The sequence below is a fragment of the Schistocerca serialis genome, chromosome 2 (assembly GCF_023864345.2).
Source record: "Schistocerca serialis cubense isolate TAMUIC-IGC-003099 chromosome 2, iqSchSeri2.2, whole genome shotgun sequence".
NCBI classification, from domain to species: Eukaryota; Metazoa; Arthropoda; class Insecta; order Orthoptera; family Acrididae; genus Schistocerca; species Schistocerca serialis.
The window spans coordinates 692,249,258-692,275,264 of NC_064639.1; the positions used below are offsets into that span (position 1 = coordinate 692,249,258).

Here is a 26,007-nt window from a genome sequence, read left to right on the forward strand (position 1 = left end):
GAATGAAATGTGGACAAGATACTTAAATTTCATATTCTCCTTGTAATAGTGTATTCTTTGCCTTATCCTACATTTGAGTGCAAACTCTGTACAGAATGTAATTGATGATGATGAGCGTTTGGCGTCAGTGGCCGGGAGGCCCCTCGCGGGGCAGGTCCGGCCGCCATATCGCAGGTCTTATTACATTCGGCGCCACATTGGGCGACCTGCACGCCGGATGGGGATGAAATGATGATGAACACAACACAACACCCAGTCCCTGAGCGGAGAAAATCTCCGACCCAGCCGGGAATCGAACCCGGGCCCAGAGGACGGCAATCCGTCACGCCGACCACTCAGCTACTGGGGCGGACAGAATGTAATTTAACAGGACCAAATAAACATTAACTCACTGACGAATGCTTACTCAAGCCTCCGTATTCTTGGTACACACGCTCATTCCTGAATGCTTGCATACGCATGTGTAAGCGAAATTTGATGAAGCAAGCTCCTTGTACACACCTGATGCTAGCGCAGATTTATCGTACACTACATCATGTATGTTTGGTCACACAGTCTTGCATACATTTTGTATTTTTTTTTTTTTTTTTTTTTTTTGCATGGAGACACCAACTGGCGTCTTTTGCAAACGTCATAGCATTTTTTTACAAGTTTAGTACAATATATACATATACATACATACAAGAAATGTTTCAGTTTCACTTTGAATAAGTTCACTTTGTGGCACCTTATAGAGCTCGGTAATCTGTTGTACCATATTTGACCACTAACGCATGGACTATGGTCTGTTGTTTTTAATTTTGTTCTTTGTCTGTAGTAGCAGTCTTTATTTCTTGTATTATAGGCATGCATATCAGAGCACTTTGTTTCTTTGTTTTGATGTGTCACAAAAAATATAATTAATTTGTAAAGATACAGTGAGTAGACTGTGAGGTATTTATGATGAACAAAGATTTCCCTGCATGAACCTCTGTACCCTAATCCATGGATAATTCTGATTGCTCTTTTCTGTAGGGTTAATATTCTGTTCATATGTATGTCGGCAGTACAACCCCATATCTCTATCCCATAATTAATCTGTGGAAAAATGGCTCCATAATAAATTGTTTTTAATGTCTGATGTGGAACTGCTTTTGATAACTGGCTGATTAGATGTAATGAACTGCTGATTTTATTGCATAAAAATTTGATATGGTTTACCCATCTTAGATTTTCATCTAGGTGAATACCTAGAAATCTGCAGCCTTCTGTGTCCACTACTTCAATTCCACCTATGTTACTGATAGAGGTTTGGTGTGGGTTTGTAAGTTTAAATGGCAATAACTGAGATTTACTGATATTAACTTGCAAACCTTGATCTTGGAAATAAGTAGTTATTTGCTGTAGTCCCTCAGTGGCTACCAACGTTAACTCATCATTTTGTTTACCAAGAAATAACAGTGAGGTATCGTCTGCATAGGTTACCAATTGGGAGTTGAAAGGTTGCTCTATATCATTTATGTACACTAGGAAAAGGAAAGGGCCCAAAATTGAGCCCTGGGGTACACCTTGTGTGACTGTCTCATATTTGGACTGGAAATTAATGATCTGATTATTGATTTTGTAAGTCAGCATTGTACACTGCATGCGGTTAAATAAATATGTAGCCAGCAATTGCATGGATGCAGCATTTACATTGTATGACTCAAGTTTACTTAAAAGTAACTCATGGTTTACCGAGTCAAAGGCTTTAGTAAGGTCTAGAAATATGCCAGCTGTTTACATTCCTTGATCAAGGGCACCATACGTTTTGTGAAGAAATTCCGTAATTGCTGTGATAGTACTATGATCTTTTTGGAATCCGTGTTGTGTCTCTGTTAGGAACTTATTTTTCAAGAAATAGTCACTAAATTGTGTCAGCAGCACAACTTCAAATACTTTGCTGAAGACAGGTATTAATGATATGGGCCTGAAATTTGAAACCTCTTCCTTGGATCCTTTTTTATGCACTGGTTTAACTGTGCTCCATTTCAATACATTTGGATATGTATGTTCTCTGATACTGCAGTTTACCAGGTGGGTGATTATTTTAACTAATTCCTTATTACATTTTTTAATCAGGATACTACTCAAACCATTCCATCCAGATGAGAACTTATTCTTTAGGTTATTTATTATCCTGCCTATTTCTTTTTCACTTACTTGTTTGAATTCAAAAGGTGGCTTTTCAAAGGGGCAGAGCTTTACCTCACTACTCACAACTGTGTTATTAATTGGACTAACAGCTGCAGATATAAAGTATTTATTGAAAACATTGCAGACTTTATTAGGATCTTTAATTGTGTTTCCTTCATGTCTTATAATTAAAATTTCAGTTTCTGGCTTCGGTGTGGCTTTGCGAAATTGATTTACAATTCTCCATGAGGTCTTGGCTATATTGTCTAATTGAGCTATTTCACTTCTGTATATCTGTTTTCTTAGATTTGAAAGCTCTTTCTTAAAGATTTTCTTGGCTTCGTTGCACTTGGCCTTAAAAACCTGCAGGTTTGTTGACTTGTGTAACACATCCAGGTCCTGGATGTTTTGCCTGAGTTTTATCATATTTGCTGGAAGTATCAGTCTGTTGGTTTTTGCACTTTGGTTATGGGTGAACACTCTTTGTATTTTCTTAACAGGGCAGCATCTGTCGAAGTGTCTTAGCATAGTATCGTAGAATTTGGCCCATTTGTTTTCAGATCCTTCACTCTGGTAAACCAGATCCCAGTCCTCTATAGCTAATTTATTTCTTAAGGCAAGGATGTTACCCTCTTTTAGGATTCTTTTATTTTCGATAACTTTTGTCATTTTTGGGATGCTTGTGTTTACATACTCTACAAGCTGGCATTTGTGGTCAGAGTAGTGAAAATCCATATTCCAGCACCTAATACTGTCTTTAATATGTTTACATAGTATAATGTAATCAATTCTGCTAGATATGGACTTTGTTACCCTGGTATCACTATTTACTACATTTATGAGATTATATGAGTTAAGAATATCTATTAACCTCATATTACACAAACGTCCCACTACTCTACTAAATATGTCTATGAAGCTAACTACATCAGCCTTTGGTGGATGGTAAATCCCAATAACTTTATGTTTTCTCATAACCTCTCTACACTCTTTGGTGTGGACTTCAATGCCTGTCACTTCAATCAAGCCTTCTTTGTTGTACTGGTCTAGATAGTTTATTTTCTTGTACTCGAGATTCTCACTAATGTAAACTGCCACACCACCACCCTTATGTTGCTGTCTACAATAACTATTTGCTAAGGAGTAGCCCTCTAGTTTACAGTAAATAATTTCATCAGATTTTAATCCATGCTCAGTTAACACTACTATATGAGGTGACTGTTCACTTACAAAAACCTGTAATATATTAAGCTTATTTCTAAGGTACTGGATGTTTAGGTGCATGAGCCTTAGTGGTATTTTTAACTGGTCACTCTGATTATCTTCCTTTAAAATGCACTGAGTTGGTTCACTTACATAAGTTCTGGATCCAGGCACTAAAAGTGTTCCTGTTCTTTGGCAATCTTGCATTTCTTGATCTACTACCCAACCTGGCTTCTGTCTGTCTAGTTGTCAAGGTAGCTGTTGAGGTGCCTTCTTGCTCCGTACAATCCGAGGAGGTGCCGAGCTGACTGGTGTTGCAGCAACTGGAGTTGTATGCTCCACCACATTTGATTGAATAAGTGATGCTGAAGAGTCTGCAGTTGATGCAACAGCTTCTGTTGTTTTAACTAGCTGGTTTGGCCAGTTGTTTTTACCCAGTCCTGGGAATTTGTTAGTTGCTTTGAACTCTGGGTTTTATTGGTCTTGAGGATCTTCTAGGAGCACAATGTGTTCCTGGACTTTTGAATATCCTGTTCCTGCAAACTGATCTTCCTACTCCATTGTTCGTTACTGTCCTCTTGACAACATTGTGGTTGATTTCTGGTACTGTAATTTTTTCTTGCTGTGGTATTATTTGCTCAGTTCCATCTGGATCCTTCCACTCAAGTGATACTGCAGGCTTTAGTTGATTTTTTGGAGAGATGGCTGCAAGTAGAGTTCTGGCCATTTCTTCCTTGCCATTAGCATTTAGGTGTAGTCCGTGGGAAGTGTACCAGTCTCTGTTCTCAGGGACTGTTACAAACTGAGTGTTTTGGAAAGATTTCACTATTTTGGCTATTTTCCTATTTGTTCGCCTGGTTTCATCGTTCACACAAGACCAGCTTTCAAGATCATATCTACGGGGTATCCCTACTATGATTACATTTGTGTGCTGAAGCTTAATTAATGCTGATGTTATAGCATTTAATGCCTTGTCTGCTTCGTTTTTGGCTACATCATTTGTGCCACCCCAGATTATAACTGTGTCATTCATTGTGAGATCTTGTAAGTTGTTACACCTTTCAAGTATTGAAGTTAATGGTGCACCTGGTATAACATTTCCTTGGATTACGAAATTATTATGACTTTGATGCATTAAGTTAGCTGCAACTGATCGCCCATGGCTGTCTGCAAACACTGTTATTCTTTTTTTGTGTTTAGGTGAACTTTTTGTGTTAGTGCTGTGTCTGTTGTACGAATGTATCTTGCTACTTATGCTGTTTTCTTGAACTATGAAGTTTTTATTTACCCCAGTGCTTTGTTGTTCACAATTTTCATCTTTTTGTAGCACATCAAACCTGTTTCTCTCGTTAGAACACACAAATGATCTAGATTCACTTTCACTTGTCTTATTTTTTGAGTTCACATTTCGTCCTGTCGTGTCTTTATTACCAGTTTTTCTTTGCACTCTATTTACTGACGATGTCATACAGCCAGAAAGATTTCGTTTACTACTAGCAGAAGTTTTGTTTGAAACGAAAATTGCCGGTATGTTTTCATTACACTCGTTTTTTAAATCGTCGTAATTCCGCTGCTTTGTCAGTTCCTCTAACTTGTCAAGCATGCTGTACATGTATGATCATATTTATGTAAATTACAGGACCACAATAAACAAATTTACACCGAAGGTAGCACATGACAACAGACTTCTGGCTTTATTTACATCATTGCCTAGCAACTCGGAGTTTACCAGGTCTCATTTTGTAGTTGCGCTGACACATATTCAGCTACTATGTGAACATTAAAAGGTGTATAAATATCATTTATTGTGCTGAAGCTTCGTAACAATATGAGTATCCATAGCGAACAAAATAGTTTACCAGTTTCGGAAAACTCGCGTGTTGATTCCGGAACAGCTAGCCCCGAAAGTGAGGAGCTCAAAGATCAGTCCGATTCGAGCTCACCACAGCAGTCCACGGAGAGCATTTCTATTTCAGAAGAGACAACTGTCAGCACAACTCACATTGTACTTTCTCCACTTGAAGCGATTGGAATTATATCTGTTCTAGAAACATGTATTGATCAAATTAATATACTGAGTTACACCAACGACAAGCCACCCATTGAACCGAATATGGACTACAAAACGCTGGAAGAGAGGTAATCTGTTCCGTAGAATCGTTTTAAACCTTGAAAGAAGAAAGAAAAAGTATACCAGTACATACATGAGTCAACAGCCATATCATCGAATATACACGAATACCTTCGTTTCTTGTTGTCTACATTGCCAAGTAATATAAAACATTAATTCGTCCGCGGATAGGCAAGGTGTCACAAGTGAAATTTTTGTGTGAAACTCAGTATGGGGCTGCGCGTCGATAGTTAAGTGTTCCATTAGCTTAGACCTTGATTTTTTCCATTACTACTGGTTTTAACTCATACTATCGTATCTACCATTATGTCGGATAAGAATCGTAACTGCCCAATAAAAATGTCGTATGTATCTTCATGGTGGCGCAGAATATGGCAATCGACAGAACTATTGCATCGTAACCACTACAAATGCACCAAACGCACTGTAAGCGCACTGCCGTCCGAGTTGAGGTGGCAAACCTGTTACTGTATTTCCACCAAATCTAAATTTGCCCATTCTTCCGATTGCCTAACAATCTGAGTCAACATGTCTTATGCTTAAAGATGCCCCAAATGTATGACGTGAAAGTCAAGACATAAAATAAATGACTCTAAATTATACCATTGTTCAGCATACATATTCTTGCAGATTTCATTCACTCTACAATTGATCGATTTAACTCTAAGTAGATGATTTATGCATCTTCTCAATGGTAAATGCCCCTCCCCCCATCCTCTCTCTCTCTCTCTCTCTCTCTCTCTCTCTCTCTCTCACACACACACACACACACACACACACACACACACACACACACACACAAGACATGAACCTAGACCATATAAGACCAGCTGCCTCTCTTACACTGATCTTGATGACAGGGCTTCATCTGAAGCAGAATCTAAAGGCACACCAATGAACCCAGTACCTCTGCCTGTAGAAGAAGCTACATCTGTTAATGAATAAACTGCTGTAGTTCAAACCGTGAAAGGCAAATTATTGCCCAAAGGAAGGAAGAAATTTGAATGTTCAGGGACATTTTTGTGTATTTAAAAGATTAGCCCAACCTCAATGAACAAACAATCTCTAAATCATTGTATTGTGAAATACAGTTATGTAAATGGTCAGTCAAGTGAATTTATTTTTGGAGGTTTTAAATATATTAGAGTGAAGTAAAGTTACTCTACAAGAAACAGATGAAGAGGACGATGTTTCAGAAATGCAGGATAAGGTATAAATTTCGTTTCTAGGGTTAAAATAATATAATTCTTATATGTTTCACTTGGTATATTGAATTGTTTTTAATTATTATATTGGTGTGACAGGTTTTGTTTTGTAATTCTTTGTCATTATCATGTGTGTAGGTGGTGGTGGTGGTTAGTGTTTAACGTTCCGCAGCTGCTCATGCTAACCATGGGACCACAGCGCTCTTGAGCTCGCACTCTCCTTGATGTTGCCTATCTTGCACATGGACTACTCAGTTCGTATATTTTGCTTATTTTTTTCATAGTTCTACACAACTTCTTCCTGTTTTCTCGATTGATCTGTGTTCAGTTTTTCAAGGCCTATCCACTCTGCCAACTTATAACTAAATCTGAGGGGGGTGCGATGGGGAGGTTCCCTTGTCAGAACCCTGGGTCAAGGGATTTACCAGGTGGAATGAGAAGGACAAGACTCTTCTGAGTGACTTTTTCAAACTCTCCCCATTTCCTAAACCACACCAGTCCTTTTCCTCCACTCTCTTCCTTCCCCTTCAACTCTTGTGCCAGAGGAAGGGGCCACTGGCTCCAAAACCTTGCAATTTTCAATATCTTTATATGCATGTTCTCCTATCACTATTTGATAAGTAGATTTTTTTATCCATCCAATTACATAACACTGAAAATTTATATCATAATAATAAAAACTCTCTGAAACTCCCTCTGCGTCTCTTTCTGTGGATAATCTGAAATGAGAGGCAGTTAACGAGTTTTCCTGTAGAGTTGCTTTTTGGTAAAATTCAACAATACAGACTGGTAAATAAAACACACTAGATATTATCTGCATAGGTATGTACTACATGATTTCATACCTTCTGACAGGAATATTTGTTTAATTTTTGCAGCAAGTCACAACATTGCAATTTAGGTTGCACAGAGAGGAAGTGTAACCCTCTAAATCCTCAAAGCTGTTGGACCAGAGACTCAGACATTTAATAGTATCCATGTTATTGCTGCTGTAATTAGACTCCACTACAGAAATATGAAAGAAGTGAAATGGAATGTATACATTTGGCTATCCTGTTGATCTCCTTCAAAGAGACAGTCCTCGAATGTTAACATTTTCATTTCTCAGTATTGTAACAAATTTATTGCTTACCATGGATTCCACCTTGTGTACTAGACAAGTTTTGCATTTAGTCTTGTTCACAAAAATGTGTCTTAATTTTTGGAATATTTTCTAAATAGTATTTTAAGCAAAAGGAGTAACTTCATTCTTAACACTAATTTTTCCTTAAGAACAGTTCATAGAAAATTCTTTCTGATCATCATTGACTGTAAAAACAAGAGAAAAATGAAGCATCTGATCTTTAAAAGTTAATACACAAATATTATATACACTTCTGTTTTTTGCTTACAATGAAACAATTTCATTACAGGCTTGGTGTACCCGATGAGAAGGACAGCGTCATTGATGTAGAAACTGATCTGTTAAGAGAAGTGGCTATAGCCTCAATGAAACTGAAGAAATTGCAAAGGGATCGGTATGTAAGTGCTTCATGGGGATGTAATTGGTATCTGTATAATGGTTAGTCCTACAAAATTGAGAAGTGTGGTTTACCCACAACAGATGGAATTTGATGTGTAATAAATATTATGTTGACGTGTTAAGCAAAATGCTCCATTCTCAACTTGAAGGTCAGTTTGAGCACTTTGTTGTTGTACTGGGCATAGTTTTATTGGAGGTAGGATGCCCTTGCCTTCCTTGACATTTGAATTGACTAACTCATCCACTTTACAGGGAGACCTACAGTTTAACAATGAATCCAAAACATGGTACTATTTGACATTTTCCACATTATCAAATCATTGCCAAATTTGAAAATAGAAATAAGTGACAGAACAAGTCCTACATCAAATGTTTACAACGGTTTACAACACAACAGTTGATGTAGGACTTGTTCTGTCACTTATTTCAATTTTCGTATTATCAAATCATTGCCAGATCTGAAAATAGAAATAAGTGACAGAACAAGTCCTACATCAACTGTTGTGTTGTAAACATTATTTTTGTTGAACCACAAACCTCTCTCGCGTGTTGTCAGGAACATTTGCTCTAGAGTTTTGGCAGATATTTGAAATTTTATTCTTGGAATGTGTAATCACTTGAAGCAAATACTGCTGATCACATGCTTAATGCAAAACCAATGTTGGAGACAAATGCAACCAATGTTGCAGACAAATGCTTGTTTGTTTCTTGTTCCAAACAAAATATTTTTTTAAGTGGAATTTTATGTGGTCATTCAATCTTAATTCCAAATTAATCTAGCACAATATTTGGTATAACAAAATGTATTAGCTGGGCTAACAAAACATGAAAAATAACCAGTACTCTAGTAATGGTGCTTTATGATGGTAGCAGACTAACGGTGTGGCAGAGGCCAGCATATGAGACTGGACAAGTGGAGCACAGAAGACATGGTGAACAACAGTTTACTAATGTTTTTATATCTTTGGTCTTACTGAGTGCATAAGAGACAGATTGAGAACAAGCTATGTAGCCACAGTGGTGCACAGCTCAGGACCTGGACAGTATCATTTTTAAGACATTTTAGCGGAACAGCCTGGTGCGTTATTTTACTTAACACTAACACAATAATATTTGATGTATTTTACTGTGCTTTGGGATTAGAAACAAACAATGGGCTTCAGTATCCTCTAGAACACATGACCTCTGTAGACATTTATTCACCATGGCTTCCTTTCCATTTTTTGGTCTGACTTGTGTGCCAGCTACTATCATGACACAGTAATGCTCAATTGCTGGTGAAGCACTGTAAAGGCATAATGTTATATATCACTAGACTAAGTTTGGGTCACCCTCTCAAATGGACACACAAAATTCTACTCATTTATTTATTTTTGCAAGAACCAAACCAGTATTTTCCACGGACACTGATTGTCACATGAAATGTGATGAGAAGTATTTTTGGCTGACTGTGTCTACACATTTCAAAATCAAAATTGCAAATCTCTTCCAAAACACTGGAAAATATGTGGCTGATGACTCATAGGAGATACGCAGTACAAAAAGCTTAATGAGCTGATGGACTGTGGTCTAGCAGAAGATATCATCGTGATGTTTCACCTAGTATTGTGTTAGGCACCATCAGGGCTGTGATATACCTCTGATGTTCAGTTTTTATTTGACACACGTACCAAGCAACAACTGACTATTGAAGGAACACCAGACCTCTTCATCCACCCAGAAGGATTTGCAAATTCTCTGAGAATCTGGTTAATGCCATCTATTGATATTGATAATACGTATAGAGCTTTTCCACTTTCACATGTGTGTGTCCTGAAGGTCAGCCATTCTGTCTCCCGGGTATGTTGTGCTTGTTGTGGTCTTCATTCTGAACACTGGTTTTCTGCAGCTCTCATTGGTTGTCTATTGTCATGCAAGCCTCCTCATCTCTGCTTACCACAACCTACGAGGTGCCATCCCTGTTCTTTGAGGGTGTTTGTCACCGCCAGTGATGCTTCTTGAATCCTCTCTAGAGTGTCAAACCGATGGCCTTTCAACTTGAGTTTCAGTTTTGGGAATAGTGCGACGTCGCAAGGTGCCAAATCTGGCGAGTATGGTGGGTGGTGTACAACTACCATGTTGTTTTTTGCCAAAAAGGTTCTGATGAGAAAGGATGTGAGACAGGGCACATTGTCATGATGCAGCAACCAGTTCCCTTGACGTGCACGTATTCACGGAGCTGTCGCTAAACGTTACAGTAATACGCGGAATTCACTGTTTGGTTGGGTGGGACGAATTCTTTGTGCACAATTCCCTTGGTATCAAAGAAAATGATGATCATGCTCTTGACTTTGCTCTTCACCTGTCTCGCTTTTTTGGGTCTTGGAGAGCCCAGGCTCTTCCACTGGGACGATTGTTGCTTTGTCTCTGGGTCATAACCATAAATCCAGTTCTCATCACTGATGATAACCCATGACAAGAAGGTTGGATCATCAGATGTGGTCTGACGAAGGTCTGTGCTTACTTCAACACGCTGTGCCTTCTGATCAGCAGTCAAGACCCTTGGCACAAATTTTGCGGCGACACGATGCTTGCCCAATTCATCAGTCAACATTCATTGACATGTCCCATAACCAATACACACTTCATCCGCAAGGTATTGAATGGCTCAATGTCGATCCGCATGAACCAATTGTTGAAGTTTGGCAACAATGAATGGCGTTGTGCAGCTAATGGGCTTTTCAGTGTGAGCATCATCATCGACATCTGTACGGCCAGCCCTGAACCAAGCATGCCACTCAAACACACACATACGGCTCATGCTGTGTCCCCCAACACTTGTTGAATCATTGCAAGGGTCTCCATAGCACTTTTCCCGAGATTCACACAGAATTTGATACACACGTGCTGTTCTGTTCACAGATCCATTGTAAAATCACCACAGACCAAACACAGAATATTATAGAAATCACTGTGAACACGCAACAAGTCCTTCCAGCTGAATGCTACTGTGCACACTGACTCCTACTTTCCAGATGACAGCACCAGTCCTGAAAATTTTGGATTCCACCTCGTGCATTCATTGGAACCTTCTTACTGTAGACGAGCCTTGGTTTTACTCTACAGTCTTTACCCTCCACTCTCCCTTCCATTATCAAACTGATAATTTTTGGATGCCACAGGATGTGTCCTATCAATTAATCCATTCTTTTAGTCAAGTAATCCCATAAATCTCTGTATTCAGGTGAGTACCTCCTCATTAGTTACACATATCACTTACTGTCTAGAAATAATCATTGTGGGGTAAGAATCACCAACCCATCAAAGGGATGGAGCTGAAAAAGCAGTGTAACCCACAATGCACGAATACACAGACTTTATTCATCCAGTTTTTGAGAATGAGAGCATTTAGTGACTTGCAACAAACTTTGCATATAATTTTAAATGTTTAAGAAACTTTTTTTTTGCTGACAACCACCACAAAATGATGAAAGAATAAAAGCAAAAGGAAAAATATTGTCATTTACTTACATTTTTTTTGTTCTTGCAATAAAACTGCCACATCAGGCATCATTTTTTAATTTATTACTTTTTTACTATTTACTCTATTTGCAATTTATTTTGCTGACAGTATTTGCATATGCCACGTGGAAAATACCTACAAAATTATGTTGTTGTATGACACAAAGTTTAGGAGACATGGTGTCATAAACATTGAGCTGCATGAAAATGAACCTGCTGGGTGAAATTCACTAGAGATATAGGTGAAATATGTGCACAATATATTAAATATATGTGACATGTGCTCATGTAGCCAAAGCCATGGTTAAAAGTTTCCTCCTAAGTGCCAGGATTGATTTCAAGCAAACTTGGTACACATATTACTTAAGGTCTTGTAAGAAATGCCATGGAGGTAAGAACCAGCAACCTCCTGCTGGGGTGTGGGTGATAATGGAGAGACAGAAGTGAGGAGGAAGAGATGGACAGACAGAGAGGGGAAAGAAGGACATGGACACAGTTATATGGGAGGAGTAGATGGATAAGGAGAGGGGAGGGAGAAATGGACAGAGAAATGGAAGAAGAGGAGATGGTCAGAGAGAGGAGGAGATGGACATAGAGAGGGGGAAGCAGTGGCAGAGAGAGGAGGAGGAGGAGGAGGAGGAGGATAGAGAGAGGGGTTGAGGAGGATATAGAGTGGGTGAGGGGGAAATAGGGGTGCAAGAGAAGATAGATACTGAGGGGAGGAGAAGACCGAGGAGAAAGAGCAAATGGACAGAGAGAGTGGGAGAGAGCAGATTGACAGAGAGGGGCAGAAGGAGATGGACAGAAAATGGAGGGGTGGACGGAGAGAAGGGGTGTAGGAGATGACCAGAGAGGAGTGCAGAGGAGATGGACAGAGATGGGGAAGAAGAAGGTGGACTAATAGAACTGGAATAAACACATACCCGAGCAATACTGGATACTCAGATACGAGGGTAAGTCAATTATTATCTGCAATTTAGCTATATTTTTGTTTATTTTGGTAGTGCTGTCGTTTTATGTTGATAATGCATGCTTTGTTTATTTGTTGTTGTATCTTTGCAATTTTCAAGCTGCTATGTTAGTTTCGTTGTCACTGCTGTGCTGTTAATAATGTCTGCTCCAGTGTCTATTTGCACCAAAGAAGAGCAACATTCAGTGATCTGTTTTTGTGGTCAGAAGGCATATCAGGGGCCAAAATTCATCAAAGACTTTTGGTACAGTACGGAAACAGTGTTTTGCCACAATGGGTTGTCTATGAATGGATTAAAAAACTCCGAAATAGTCGCCGCACAAGTGCTACGCACGATGAAGGAGCCAGACGTCTGTTTACCACCACAAATGAAGAAACCATTGAGCGTTCATGTGAAATGATTATCTTAGACAGACATGAAGTGGCACATTGTCTGCAATTTAGTCACGGCTCTGCCTACGAAATCATCCCCAACAGACATGGGTTTCATAAAGTTTGTGCAAGATGGGTTCCAAAACAACTCACACGGTTGCATAAACAAATGCACTTGGACATCTGCAAAAAGCATTTGGATCGTTATGATAACAGAGGGGACAAGTTATTAGACAGGATCATTACTGGTGATGAAACATGGATCCATCATTATGAGCTGGAGAGTAAACGGCAGAGTATGGAATGGAAACATCCAAATTCGCTGTGCAAGAAAAAGTTCATGACCCAACTGTCTGCAGGAAAACTGATGCTTACGGTTTTTTGGGATGCACAAGGTCCAGTAATGGAACATTATGGGAATAGGGCTACAACAATAAACAGTGTATGTTACAGTGAGATGATTACTGCCAGGCTAAAGCCTGCAATTCGAAGCAAACACCAAGGATTGCTGTCAAAAGGTGTTGTGTTGTTGCACAACAATGCCTATCCACATACTGCTGCCCACACTACTGAAACACTCCGAAACTCAAATTTGAAGTACTAGATCATCGTCCATATAGTCCCGATCTTGCCCCTTCTGACTATCACTTGTTTGGTCCACTCAAACAGGCATTAAGGGGCAGTGGATTTGCCTCAGATGAATCAGTGAAAGAAGCGGTGCATTCCTGGCTTGCAGTTCAACTGAGAACCTTCTTTTATTAGGGCATCAGGAAGCTTGTACAATAATGGACCAAGTGCATTGAAATGCAAGGAGACTATGTCGAAAAATGATGTTCTTGTAAGTTTCCTATCGGAGTACAATAAAATTTTATAACGACTTTGCAGATAATAATTGGCTTACCCTCATAGTACTTTCAGAAAAGACTACCAAACATTTAAGTTTATACAGTATTAGGTGTTAACAAATCTCTCTTTTTCAGAAATGCCAGTTTGCATTTATACCCTCTCTATTTCAGCTAACATCACTTTCGCCACTGTCCACGTAACAAAACTCATCTACTGTTTTTAGTGTCTTATTTACTAATTTAATTCCTGCAGCATCAAATGTTTTAATTCAGCTACACTCCATTACCCTTGTTTTACTTTTGTTGTTGCTGTTCATCTTATAACTTCTTTTTAATCCACTGTGCTTTCTGTTGAACTGCTCTGTCAAGTCCTTTGCTATCGTTGTCACAATGACAGTCTTATCAGCAAGCTTCAAAAGTTTTATTTCTTCACCTTGAACTTCAATATCCTTCCAAATTTTTCCTTGGTTTCCTTTACTTTTTTCTCAATGTATAGACTAAATAAAATTGGACATAGACTACAACTCTGTCTTATTCTCTTCCCAACTACTGCTTTCCTTTCATGTATTTTGATTCTTATAACTGCAGTCTGGTTTCTGTATAACTGTTGATAATTTTTTGCCAACTGTATTTCATCCCTACTACCTTCACAATTTAGAGGAGTCTTCAAACTATCTTCTAAGGGTCATTATTGCCTCACGTGTTCCTACATTTCTCCAGAACCCAAACTCTGATCTTCCCAGATGTTTGCTTCCACCACATTCTCTATTTTTTTCTAAATAATTTGTCTCAGCAGCATGCAAACATAACTTATTAAACTGGTGATTCAATAATATTAACAACTGTCAGTGTCTGCCTTCTCTGTAATTGGAATTAATCTACTCTCCTTGAAGTCTGAGGGTATTTTGCTTGTCTCACATGTCTTGAATAACAGAGCATCTTAATAATTCTGTGGGAATTTCGTCTACTCCAGGGGCCTTATTTTGTCGTAGGTCTTTTAGTGCTTTATCTAATTCTTGCAGTATACACTGAGGTGACAAAAATAATGATTACCTCCTAATATAATGTCAGACCTCTTTTTGCCCACTGTAGTGCAACATCTCAATGTTGCATGGACTCAACAAGTTGTTCGAAGTCCCTGCAGAAATATTGAGCCATGCTGCCTCCTTAGCCTGTCATAATTGCCAAAGTGTTGGCCTCTTAATTATGCCCCATTAATGTTCAATGGGATTTGAGTTGGGTGATCTGGGTGGTCAAATCATTCACTGAAGTTGTGCAGAATGTTCTTCAAACCAATGGCCAACAATTGAGGGAACATGATTTCTTGAGAACCTGATGTCCATGAATAGGTGCAAATGGTCTGCAAGTAGCCAGACATAACCATTACCAGTTAATGATCAGTTCAATTGGACCAGAGGACCCAGTCCATTCCATCAAACACAGCCCACATCATTATGGAACCACCATCAGTTTGCACAGTGCCTTGTTGACAGCTTAGGGGCAACAGCCCTGCCGCAGTGGATACACCGGTTCCTGTCAGATCACCGAAGTTAAGCGCTGTCAGGTGTGGCCAGCACTCGGATGGGTGGCCATCCGGGCCGCCATATGCTGTTGCCATTTTTCGGGGTGCACTCAGTGGTGATGACAATTGAGGAGCAACTTGACCGAATATTAGCGGCTCGGGTCACAGAAAACAATCATAATGACCGGGACAGCGGTGTGCTGACCACGCACCCCTACTATCTGCATCCTCAGCTGAGGATGACACGGTGGTTGGATGGTCCCGATGGGCCACTTGTGGCCTGAAGACAGAGTGCTGCTGCTTGTTGACAGCTTGGTTCCATGGCTTTATAGAGTCTACATCGATACCATCAGTTCTTACCAACTGAAATCAGGACTCTTCTGACCAGGCCATGGTTTTCCAGTCATCTAGGGTCCAACTGATATGGTCACAATTCCAGGAGAGGCACTACAGGTGACATCATGCTGTTGACAAAGGCACTAGAGTTGGCCATCTGGTGCCATAGCCCATTAAAGCCGGGACCGATGACCTCTGCAGTTTGGTCCCTTTAATCCTTAAACCAACCAACCACCCCATTAAAGCCAATTTTTTTTGCACTGTCCTAATTGATACATTTGTTGTACATCCCACATTGATATATGTGGTTATTTCACCCAGTGTTGCTTGTCTGTTTGCACTAACAACTTTACGTAAATGCTGCAGCTCTGTGGTGATAGGTAATGCCTGAAATTTGGTATTCTTAACACACTCTTGACACTGTCAACCTTGGAATAATGAATTTTCTTACCAGTTCCAAAATGGAATGTTCCATGCGTCTAGCTCCAACTACCATTCCTCGTTCAAAGTCTGTTAATTCCTGTCATGCAGCCAGTCAGGTTGGAAACCTTTTCACTTGAATCACCTGCGTACAAATGACAGCTCTGCCAATGCACTGCCCTTTTATGCCTTGTGTATGTTATACTACTACTATCTGTGTATGTGCTTATCACTATCCCATGCTTTTTGTCACCTCAGTGCGATGTCTGACATTTTAAACACTATCCTACAGCACAACCACCCTTACTTGTGGCTTTCTTTCCAGATAATTTTCATTTCCTGTCTCTCTAAATTATGAGCTAGCAATGAATTCAGCTAGATATAATATACAAATTCAGTTCCTTTACTAAATTAGTTACAAAGATCTAACTGGTGTGATCTATATGCAATATAACATGTGAAACTTTAATGTTGATTTCATGTGGTCAGTTCTTTCAATTTCAGTGCTAAATACAATAAAGAAATCAGTTGTTCTCAAAGGGGAAAAATGTTGGTTTAAATCTGTTTATTTGTCAAAGTTTAAATTCTAATTTAGTTTTTTATTACTTCAGTGCATTTTTAGAAAAGACATTGCAGGCAACAGTGGAAGAAATAAAGGCCACTGGATCATTCCACGTGTTAAGCAGAACTGTTCTCCAAGAGATATTGGTCCAAATGGAAGAGAAAGACCTTATAGAACAAGAAGAGCGAAATTCGGAGGAAGTAAAATATCTGCAGGCAAAAATTGTTGAAGAAGCAAAAGAAATTCATGACAAGCTTTATCAGAGGGATGAAATTATTGCAAAACTAAAGGTTTTCATAAAATTCACACATAATCTGAATAACAAAGCACTTTCTTTGTGATTTATTTGAACATCATTCTCATGCAGATGTTTAAATTTGATTAGGATCAAATGCAAGATGTGATGTTTGACAGCGAAATGCAGCTCAGATATGTTGATCACTGGGAAAGGGCAAGGCAAAGTCAGAATCTTCTCAAATATAATCTACAAGAGAGACATCTTACTGAAGCTATCGAGGAACTTGAGGGACAAAGCAGTACTGAGGTCAAAGTTGGTGAGGCTGTTGAACGATACATAAATGAATCACAAAATGTAAGTAAATTTTGAACATTATTTCATTTCTGTAAAATAAAACACTATACAAAGAACAGATTGTAAGCATTAAAATGTAATGTGCCATACACATGGAAAAATGTTCTGTAGCCTTATTTAAGTGACAGAATGCACTGAAAAATAATAAACATAGTGTAACACAGTAATCATAGATGAAAAATGGAGTATGAAATGACCACTGGTTATACTCCTAATGTGATATAGAAAGAATGGTAATGATATTGTTGTATTATAATCTACCAGATTTTTCTTCTTTTTCTCATTGAGGAGGGGGATGGGTGGAGGTGGAGAAAGGCAAAGGGAAATCAGAAGAAATGTAATAGGAAGTGCTAAAAACTGAAGCTCATGAGATGTGCATTTTCATGCTTAAAAAGGAAACAATTTCCAGAATAAGATATTGGAAAATCTCAGAAGCATTCTGAGTCATATGAATTTTTGTGAGACTACTTATGCTGATTTCAACCGACACCAGCAGTCCACAATATTGTGGTAGCTCAAAGACAAAAATCAAGTTCTTTGGTTACACACCCTTTCCATATGTATATGTTTTAGTTGTCTGGCTCCAAACTAAGTCATCAGGAAACAAAACAATGTTCTGTTCAGTGTGTGCAGATTCATGATATTTTGTCATTTAGTGTTCTCAAGTGCACTTGTTTAGTGTTGCTAATGGTGCACCTGTTTTCAATATTACGCAGCTAAAGAAGGGTGTATATTCGTGAGGTTACAGCCTGTATCCTGTTTCACAAAATGCTTTGCACTATAAAACTAATCACAAGTGCTAAAATCTACTTCTTCCTGTTTTATTTAATGTTTCTCCTTTCAGTTTGCTTAAAAAAAATTCAGATGGAAGGAGACATCCACTTACATTAGCTGAATTCATAAGTATAGGCATACATTTACAAAATAATGACAGTAGGCACATTTCAGGAATTTTCTCTTATTGTCTTTGTATGCCATTCAGTCAGCAGGTGAAGTACAGTGGACTTGTCTTTTCCACCCTGTATTATAAAAATTTCATTATGTCAATGTGAATATCTCACAGACAGGCTAGAAGCAGTTGCACTGAGACAGGTAATTATAATAGTCAAATTATACAAAAGAAAGGATTCAAGGATTAGCTAGAGGCATACTAAACTGGTTGCATAATGAAGCATAATTTGTAAGAAAAAAAAACATAAAACTAAACAACTGTATGCATTCAGCTATTTGATAAATGAAGCAGGGCTTTTTTTCTGTTTATGTTTCAGAAACTTCTGCAAGAAATAGACGATTGGCAACATAGATACATCACTGAACTTGAAGAGAGGCAGCTCCATATCTCAAAACTGACAGAACAGCGTGAGCAGCACTTCCAGGAACTGGAGGACCTTGCGGTTCTGGTAAGATTTTTAACAAATTAAAAACACCCAAGACCAAGGCAGAACTTCTAATTGCTGAACACACTTCAGTATCTTTGTGCCCCATTCAGTCAGCAGGTGAATGAGAGAGTTATGAATTAATGTTGAGCCATGACTCTGTAGCTCCCAACTGAGGTACAGTGTGTATATCATCTCCATCCTAAATTATAAATGTTTTATTATGTTAATTTTTTTAATGCATGGCTTGGCCAGTGTTGCTTTCTCTAGAATGTCCATTACTCCAGTTCTAGGTGTACTTTACTGTACAGTAAAGTGGTTATCCTGGTTAAAAATCACCTTTCTGGGGGTATGAAAACAAAATGAATGGGTGTAAATGGTCTCCAGTTTACCATATGAACCATCATCAGCTGCCAGTGTGTCAATGGATCCAGCCTTGTCCAGTTAAAACGTCGTATAGAGAATCAGTGGTCCAAAATAAACAAGTTTCATGGTGCTGGTGTTTGTACTACATTCAAGATGAAAATTAGCATGAAACAACTAATTTTGTACTTCATCCTATTACTTCACTGACGTGAAGGCCAGTGCACATGCAACAATCTGTCTGCATGAATTGTATGTGCATGCAATAAGTTGCCTTCAGTTTACAGACATAACTCCAATATGCTGCTGACCACTATCTATTAGTCTAGGAAAGAACTTTTAGTGGCAGGCACTCACCCTCTTTTGAAGAATATTTCAATTCAGGGCACAGGAAATTCTGGTGAGATCTGTGTTTGCAACTAGCCTTAAAGATTGTTAATAAAGATTCAGTGGCAGAAATAATGATCTAAATAGTCAAGGTAGTGGCTCCTTAAGGTACAGCAGTTTTCACAGTTTTATTTTGTGAGTTACTTTGCAAACCCAATGATTGACAAATTATTTGCAAATGAGCATGGAGACATACAACACATCAAAATATTTTTATGTGGAGAGTAAATTCATCACATGAATGGCTGATAGCACAACACTATGATTCCTGGCAACAGGAAGAAATTACAAAGATTTAGAATTTTTGACATCAATGTCCAAGAAAACATTGAGTGAAACGGTAAAGGATACATGCAACCTATGTAATTGTCGTGAACAAAGATTTCATTAAGAAAAGCAAAGTATCTCAATTATGTAAAATTTAAATTGTGACAAGTTACAGGGACATGTATTTTATACTCCATGTGTTCTAACAAATTGCAGGAATGGCCACATCATCTTTGATTTTGGTTCTAAGCATACGGATATTTTTAATTTAGGAGGAAACCTGGAGGTCCGCAAATTTTAAGTGAAGAATGTGAAAAATTAATAGTAGAAGATATTTAAATCTTTGCGCACTTGGGGTGCCCCCCCCCCCCCCTCCCCAAAATGGTGATTTTAGTGATATGGTAAAAATTTTCTTGATTAGTGTGGACATCATGTGAACAAGATCAAGGCTTAAAAAGACCTGTGAGAGATGGGATTGAGAATCTCTTCCATCAACATCCCAGTTTCACAATTTCATTTATCTGAAAATGTGAAGAAATCAAGGGCTGCTGCAGATGAAGAATATCTAATTGCCTGCTTTAAAGATCTGGAAGCTAATTTAAAGGTATTCCTCCAGAGAAGATACTAAATTATGATGAGACAAATTTGACAGGTGATCCAGGGTCTTTCAGGATCATTGTGAGAAGAGGGTTTTGATGTAGAGAAAGAGTTATTGATCTCAGCAAACAATCAAGCAGTAAATGTTTGCTGTATCTGGAAGTGGAGAGATGTTTCCACCTTTAGTTGTCTGTTAGGGTGGTGTCACAAGTCTCTACTCAACTTGGCCAGAAGGTGATGTTGAGGGCTCACACTACACAGTAAGCAAAATTGGCTGCTTTAATATACCATTATTCAACGAATAGTTTGTGAAAAGAGGTCTTCCATACTTGAGATGATTTGATGGAAGAAAAGCTGTTATGGGGGACAATCTTCCAAACCATCTCTCCCAGGAACTGGTGAAGCTGTGTCATGATCACTGTATTGCTTTTATAATGCTGCCTCCAAATTCTACGTATCTTACTCAGCCCTTGGACGTTGCAGTATTCACACTCATTTAAAGCAACAAGGCAGGCTGTTCTGATGAACTGGAAAAATTGTACAAGGGCTACCTGCCAAATGTCCAGTTTCCAAGAAAACTGAAGGAAGCATTGGAGAAAGTTGAAAGAATGCTGAGGAATGTCACCTCTGGCTCTAGCACATGTGGTATAATACCATTAGAACATGAAAAAATGCTGTAGAAATTGCCAAGGAAAGTTCAGCACTAAGGGTCGGAGAATATATGGGCTGATGTTTTATCTCAAGAGCTTGTCATAGCTAGCTCCAGTGGTTCACTAAGAAGTAGAGGCAGAAAGCTGACTGTTCAACCAGGTATGAACATTTCTCCAGCCAATTTTGGACGTCTTGCTACAACTTCTCACACTCACACCAGTATATCCGAACATCAGTCTTCCACTAATGTCTGATTGGCTGAACATTGATGGATGAGGAAGGAGGCACTGAAGAAAAAATACAGGCTCTTGCAGATGAGAACAGCAGTTGTGAAATAAAATGTCAATTTCCGCTTAGAACTAGGGAATAAGCTACGGACTTCATTATGGTGAAGCTCCTCACAGATGAAGACCATAAGACAAAACTTTATCAAACAATGGAAAATCCAGGCTGGAATGTAACAATATTATGAGAAGAAAAGTTGCTACTCACCATACAGCGGAGATGCTGTCGCAGATAGGCACAACAAAAAGACTGCCACAAACAAAGCTTTTGGCCAGTAAGGCCTTCGTCTAAAATAGATGATGCGCATGTGTGCCGCCCCCCCCCCCCCCACGCGTGTGTGTGTAATCGCCACAGAAAAGGATAAGATGATTGCAGCAAATTTTCTAAGACAAAAGGAAGGGAAAAAATTATGTTCCATTTTCCTAAAGCTTCTGGCAACCAAGATGATGTGTACAATGATATTGTATGGAGAACTAATGTCTGTAAAGATGTCAGGAGAGGAAGAGCTCTCTTCCCGTCATTGTTCAAGCACATTGATATAATGGAAGTTTGATAAGCAGATGTTTGCGTGGTATTCTTTTTTTCATGTTAGAGTGCATTAAAATTGAGTTCTTTTCAGAAATTGTCCTGTTGTTAACATAAACCAGTAAAACTTTGTATGTGATAGCCTGAAACAGACAGTTCTCTACTTACTGTTGTCTGTAGTGTTATTTCCCTCCGGGGCCAGGCACAGGGGGAGGGGGGGGGGGGGAGGGGCAAAATCTCCATAAATGTTTTTAAACTCACAGAACTGGTATTAACAAAATATACTTAAAATATGAGTTCAAAGACATTATAACACATTGTTGAATGATTCTCTATATAAAGTTTCATGAAGCTGTTGTTGAACTGTTAAATATGCAGAAAATCGACTCAGACAATCTAACTAAATAATTTTCAGAATGGAATCTTTGAACATTCTTCAACTTCTATACCTTCTGCTCCTGTAGCAACTGTGAATGTAAAATTAAACTAATAATACCTTCTACTACGGTGAGTAAGCTGTCTTTTTTTTTTTTTTCCCAATTTGGCTGTTACTGGTGTAGGAAGAAAATATAAGAATTATATATCAAAACAATTCTGTTGCACTTTATTATATTTTTTATAGTAAAGGAGGTGGCCCTTGGGAAGTATTTGTTTTGCCACATGCAACCCGTAGTCTGCTCAGTCAAAATGTCTTATGCTTTTGGAGGAAGAGATGGAGCTGTTCCAATATTCTGGGCAAACAAAAAACATAACTTTGCTCCATGTTATTCTCCTCACTGTAGAAGAAATAAAAGAGAATAGGGAACAATGTCGTTCGGGAATAGAGAATTTCAAGTAGGTCCAAAATGCACACCCCCCTGTCCTCACCTTATAGGTACACATTTTCCTTGGTCATATTATCATTGGCAGACTCTCTCTTTGCTTGTCAACAAAATATCTCTTTGGAATGAATGTTGCACAACTTTCATTCTGTCAGTGTGTCACCTGCAGTTTCTCTAATTGACCAGTTTGAAGTAGCAGGAATCAAGGTCACTCTCTCAACCTTTTGTTCTGCAATAATATGAATTTTCATGAACAACGTAAGGATGTCACTTTTGACAAATATTAATTTCAGTATGCAATCTGTCCTCATAAATTTTCTGCCAAGAAAATGCAATATTGAACGTACTAACTTCCTCTTCATAAACTATAAACATACGAACCAGTTTTTCATGGAGTCATTAGAATGAACTAATCCAGAATAGCATAAAAAACATATTTAACTGTTTCCATCAGCTGCAACTTGCAGCATATTTAGTATCTTCATCCTTTCTTTCTTGTTAATTATAACATATAATGTGACATATAAGCAGTTGCGAAAAAGAAAAGCATAAATGGAGATAACAAAAATGAATGTAGCATTGAAACAATAGTAGATAAATGAGGAATTAGTTTGATACAAGTCATTGTAAAGATGGTGTTTAGGATTAATTAAGAAAATATGAAATAAGTGGGGTAGGAATGGCAAATATTATCTTCCAACATTGGGCTCTGACAACACTTGTGAATGGTACCTGAGTGTGTACCCCACTGACTTGTGTGATATGCAAATTGTCATTGTGCTGCAGCTCAAAGAATTTTCCATTATCAAGTATTACTGAATGTGCATAAACAGATATCTCATAACATTAAATAAGTTTTTTGTAATAGCCGTAACGCTGTAAAAACTGAGCAATGTTCCAATACCAGCAGTGATACGACTCCTTTTACTAGAGATTTTCCTCTTGCTTATGAATGAAATGCTTCCTTAAGCATTTTGGTCAATTCTGATAAAGTATAGATATGATTTAGATGTTATGTGTACCTCTGATGGATTCAAACCATCATTTTTTTTTTTAATTGACAAGTCATATGGCAAAAAAGACAACCTTGCTGGACACTTGTGCAAAGCTTACATGCAAATCAGTTCTTTGTTTCTACTTCTTTGTTCAGATGACAAAAAGTTTTGTCCTTGTATACTTACAAAAAATTCTTACAGCACTACTAGTTAAAGTATCTGTCAACAGACCACATTAATTGCACTATACATGCCAGTCTCTTGTCCATTATTCTGAGAATGGTCTCCTACGTAAATTGATCTTAACATTTGATGTCTAGTTCACCAAATGTTATCAACCTCCTCGCATTTTATTCACAAAAATGAGAAGGAAATAGCAACTATATTTTCTTCAAAATCTTTTCTTTTTATTAAGTATGTACTGTATCTGTTGCTGAAAAACTGTGCAACTATGGATAGTGTGCACATGTAACAGCAGTTTTAAAATTCTGCACTGTAATTCTGAGCTTTGTATTTAAAATAACTTTTCTGTCATTTCAGTATCAGAAACACCAAGAAGAAATAAGAGACTACCTAGAATTTGTAGCTGAAAGAGAACGAAAGGCAGCTGAAGAAATTTTTATAAATATGACAGCTACAAGAATACAAGCCTGGTGGAGGGGCACAATGGTTCGCAGGGGTCTAGGTCCATATAGAAAGAAAAAGGGCAAAGGAAAGGAGAAGGATGCTAAAGGAAAGAAGGGGAAAAAGTAATAATTGTGCCTCACTAATCAGAAGCCTCACAAATGACTTACATAGTAAAAATCTCTACAAGTTTATAAATGTGACTATTCAGATTCCACTCAGTGTAGTTATAGATATGTTTCCACTTCTATTTCAGTAATACAGAGAATGAAACTGTCAGTACAGAGAGGGAGATGCCAAAATAAGATGCTATGCTGTTTTGAAAATTACATGCAAAATTAACCCTGTTCTTTCCTTTGAATTTTCGGAAAATAACCAGTGCCAACCGTTGTGTCAAGACTACAAAACATTCATATAGTTTTTAAGAATACACATTTATAATGATAACAATTTTTTGCAAACTGAAATGATAGTGAAGAGTCCTATAACAAATGGTAGTGCTAGATTCTTATTTTGTTTGGATCACACACAATAACTGTGTAATCATATTATTGAACAGGAAAAATTATCTTTCAACAAAACTTTAACAATAATCAAATAAAAATGGATAACTATACTTATATCTGACTGAAGGAATCTAAAGATTATGATACACTCAACTCAAAGGTTGGTTTGAACATAACAGTGCTATACTGGGCATGGTATGGCGTATCCTTCCTCTGACTTTTCCATTGAATCATCCAGTCAACAAATTGATTAAAAAGAAAAGCATTAAGCATCTGTTGCGAACCACTTAGAACGTATTTAAGTTGAACATGAATTATTTCGGTAACGACAGTCAGTAACTGTTCAAATATTCATAAAAATTATAGCAATTAAAAAGTCAAGAATGATGAGGTGTTTCCAAAAGCTGCATAGCTATGAAGGTGATTTATTCGCAACTACTGGTTTCATGTCAGTATAGATGCATCTTCAGTTTTATAATGATTATGTTTTCATAAATCAAACAATGGAAAATCCAGGATGGAATGTAACAATACGAGAGAAGGAAAGTTGGTACTCACCATGTAGCGGAGATGCTGAGTCGCAATAGACACAATAAAATGATTCATACAATCATAGCTTTCGGCCGTTAAGGCCTTTGTCAGCAGTAGACACACATACACACAAGCGCACACTGTGTGTCTACTGCTGACAAAGGCCTTAATGGCCGAAAGCTATGATTGCGAGTCTTTTTATTGTGTATATCGTGACTCAGCATCTCCGCCATATGGTGAGTAGCAACTTTCCTTCTCTCGTATTGTTATGTTTTCATAAGGTAGATGGACAATTACAGAGTCCCAGTTTTCAGAAAGTTACCCACGTTAAGAGTCAAACCTCAACCATGGGTCATCTTAATAAAATTGAGTACACACAAAGATGCTTGTCAAAATCTATTAAGCATGAATGCTGAATGAACCAGGCTGCATAACACCCCGTAGGATTTATTATAACATCTGATGGACACGGGCTGTATAAAAACCAGTGAAGTGAAACTTAAAATCCCATATAATGTGCATATTTCCGCTGTATTGTTAGCAGACTGATGTGGTGTAAGCAGCCCGTGGAGACCAGCAATACACTGGAAGGTGGAAGACCACTGTGCCGTTACTAGTGTCCACTTTTGTCACATTTGGCTCTGTTGCTTCTTTCTTATTTTTGCCGTTGTTCATTGATTCTTGATGGTAGATTTTTGTAAACTGAATGATTCACTGTTCACAGTAGCAACACTGTGATACAGA

General features: G+C 38.2%; 1 protein-coding gene and 1 pseudogene across 1 annotated transcript in view; both read left to right on the top strand.

Annotated features, from left to right (window-relative positions):
• Positions 1-25,362, top strand: part of LOC126457826 (dynein regulatory complex protein 9) — a 141,916-nt gene extending 116,554 nt beyond the window's left edge. Inside the window, exons 2-6 of the mRNA XM_050094455.1 lie at positions 8,106-8,210; positions 16,793-17,033; positions 17,129-17,335; positions 18,604-18,735; positions 24,143-25,362. Coding sequence (XP_049950412.1) covers positions 8,182-8,210; positions 16,793-17,033; positions 17,129-17,335; positions 18,604-18,735; positions 24,143-24,355 — 822 coding nt within the window. The 5' untranslated portion in view covers positions 8,106-8,181 and the 3' untranslated portion in view covers positions 24,356-25,362. The remainder of the gene's footprint in view (positions 1-8,105; positions 8,211-16,792; positions 17,034-17,128; positions 17,336-18,603; positions 18,736-24,142) is intronic.
• On the top strand, positions 15,403-15,520 carry LOC126458914 (5S ribosomal RNA; annotated as a pseudogene).
• Positions 25,363-26,007: the final 645 nt, after the last annotated feature.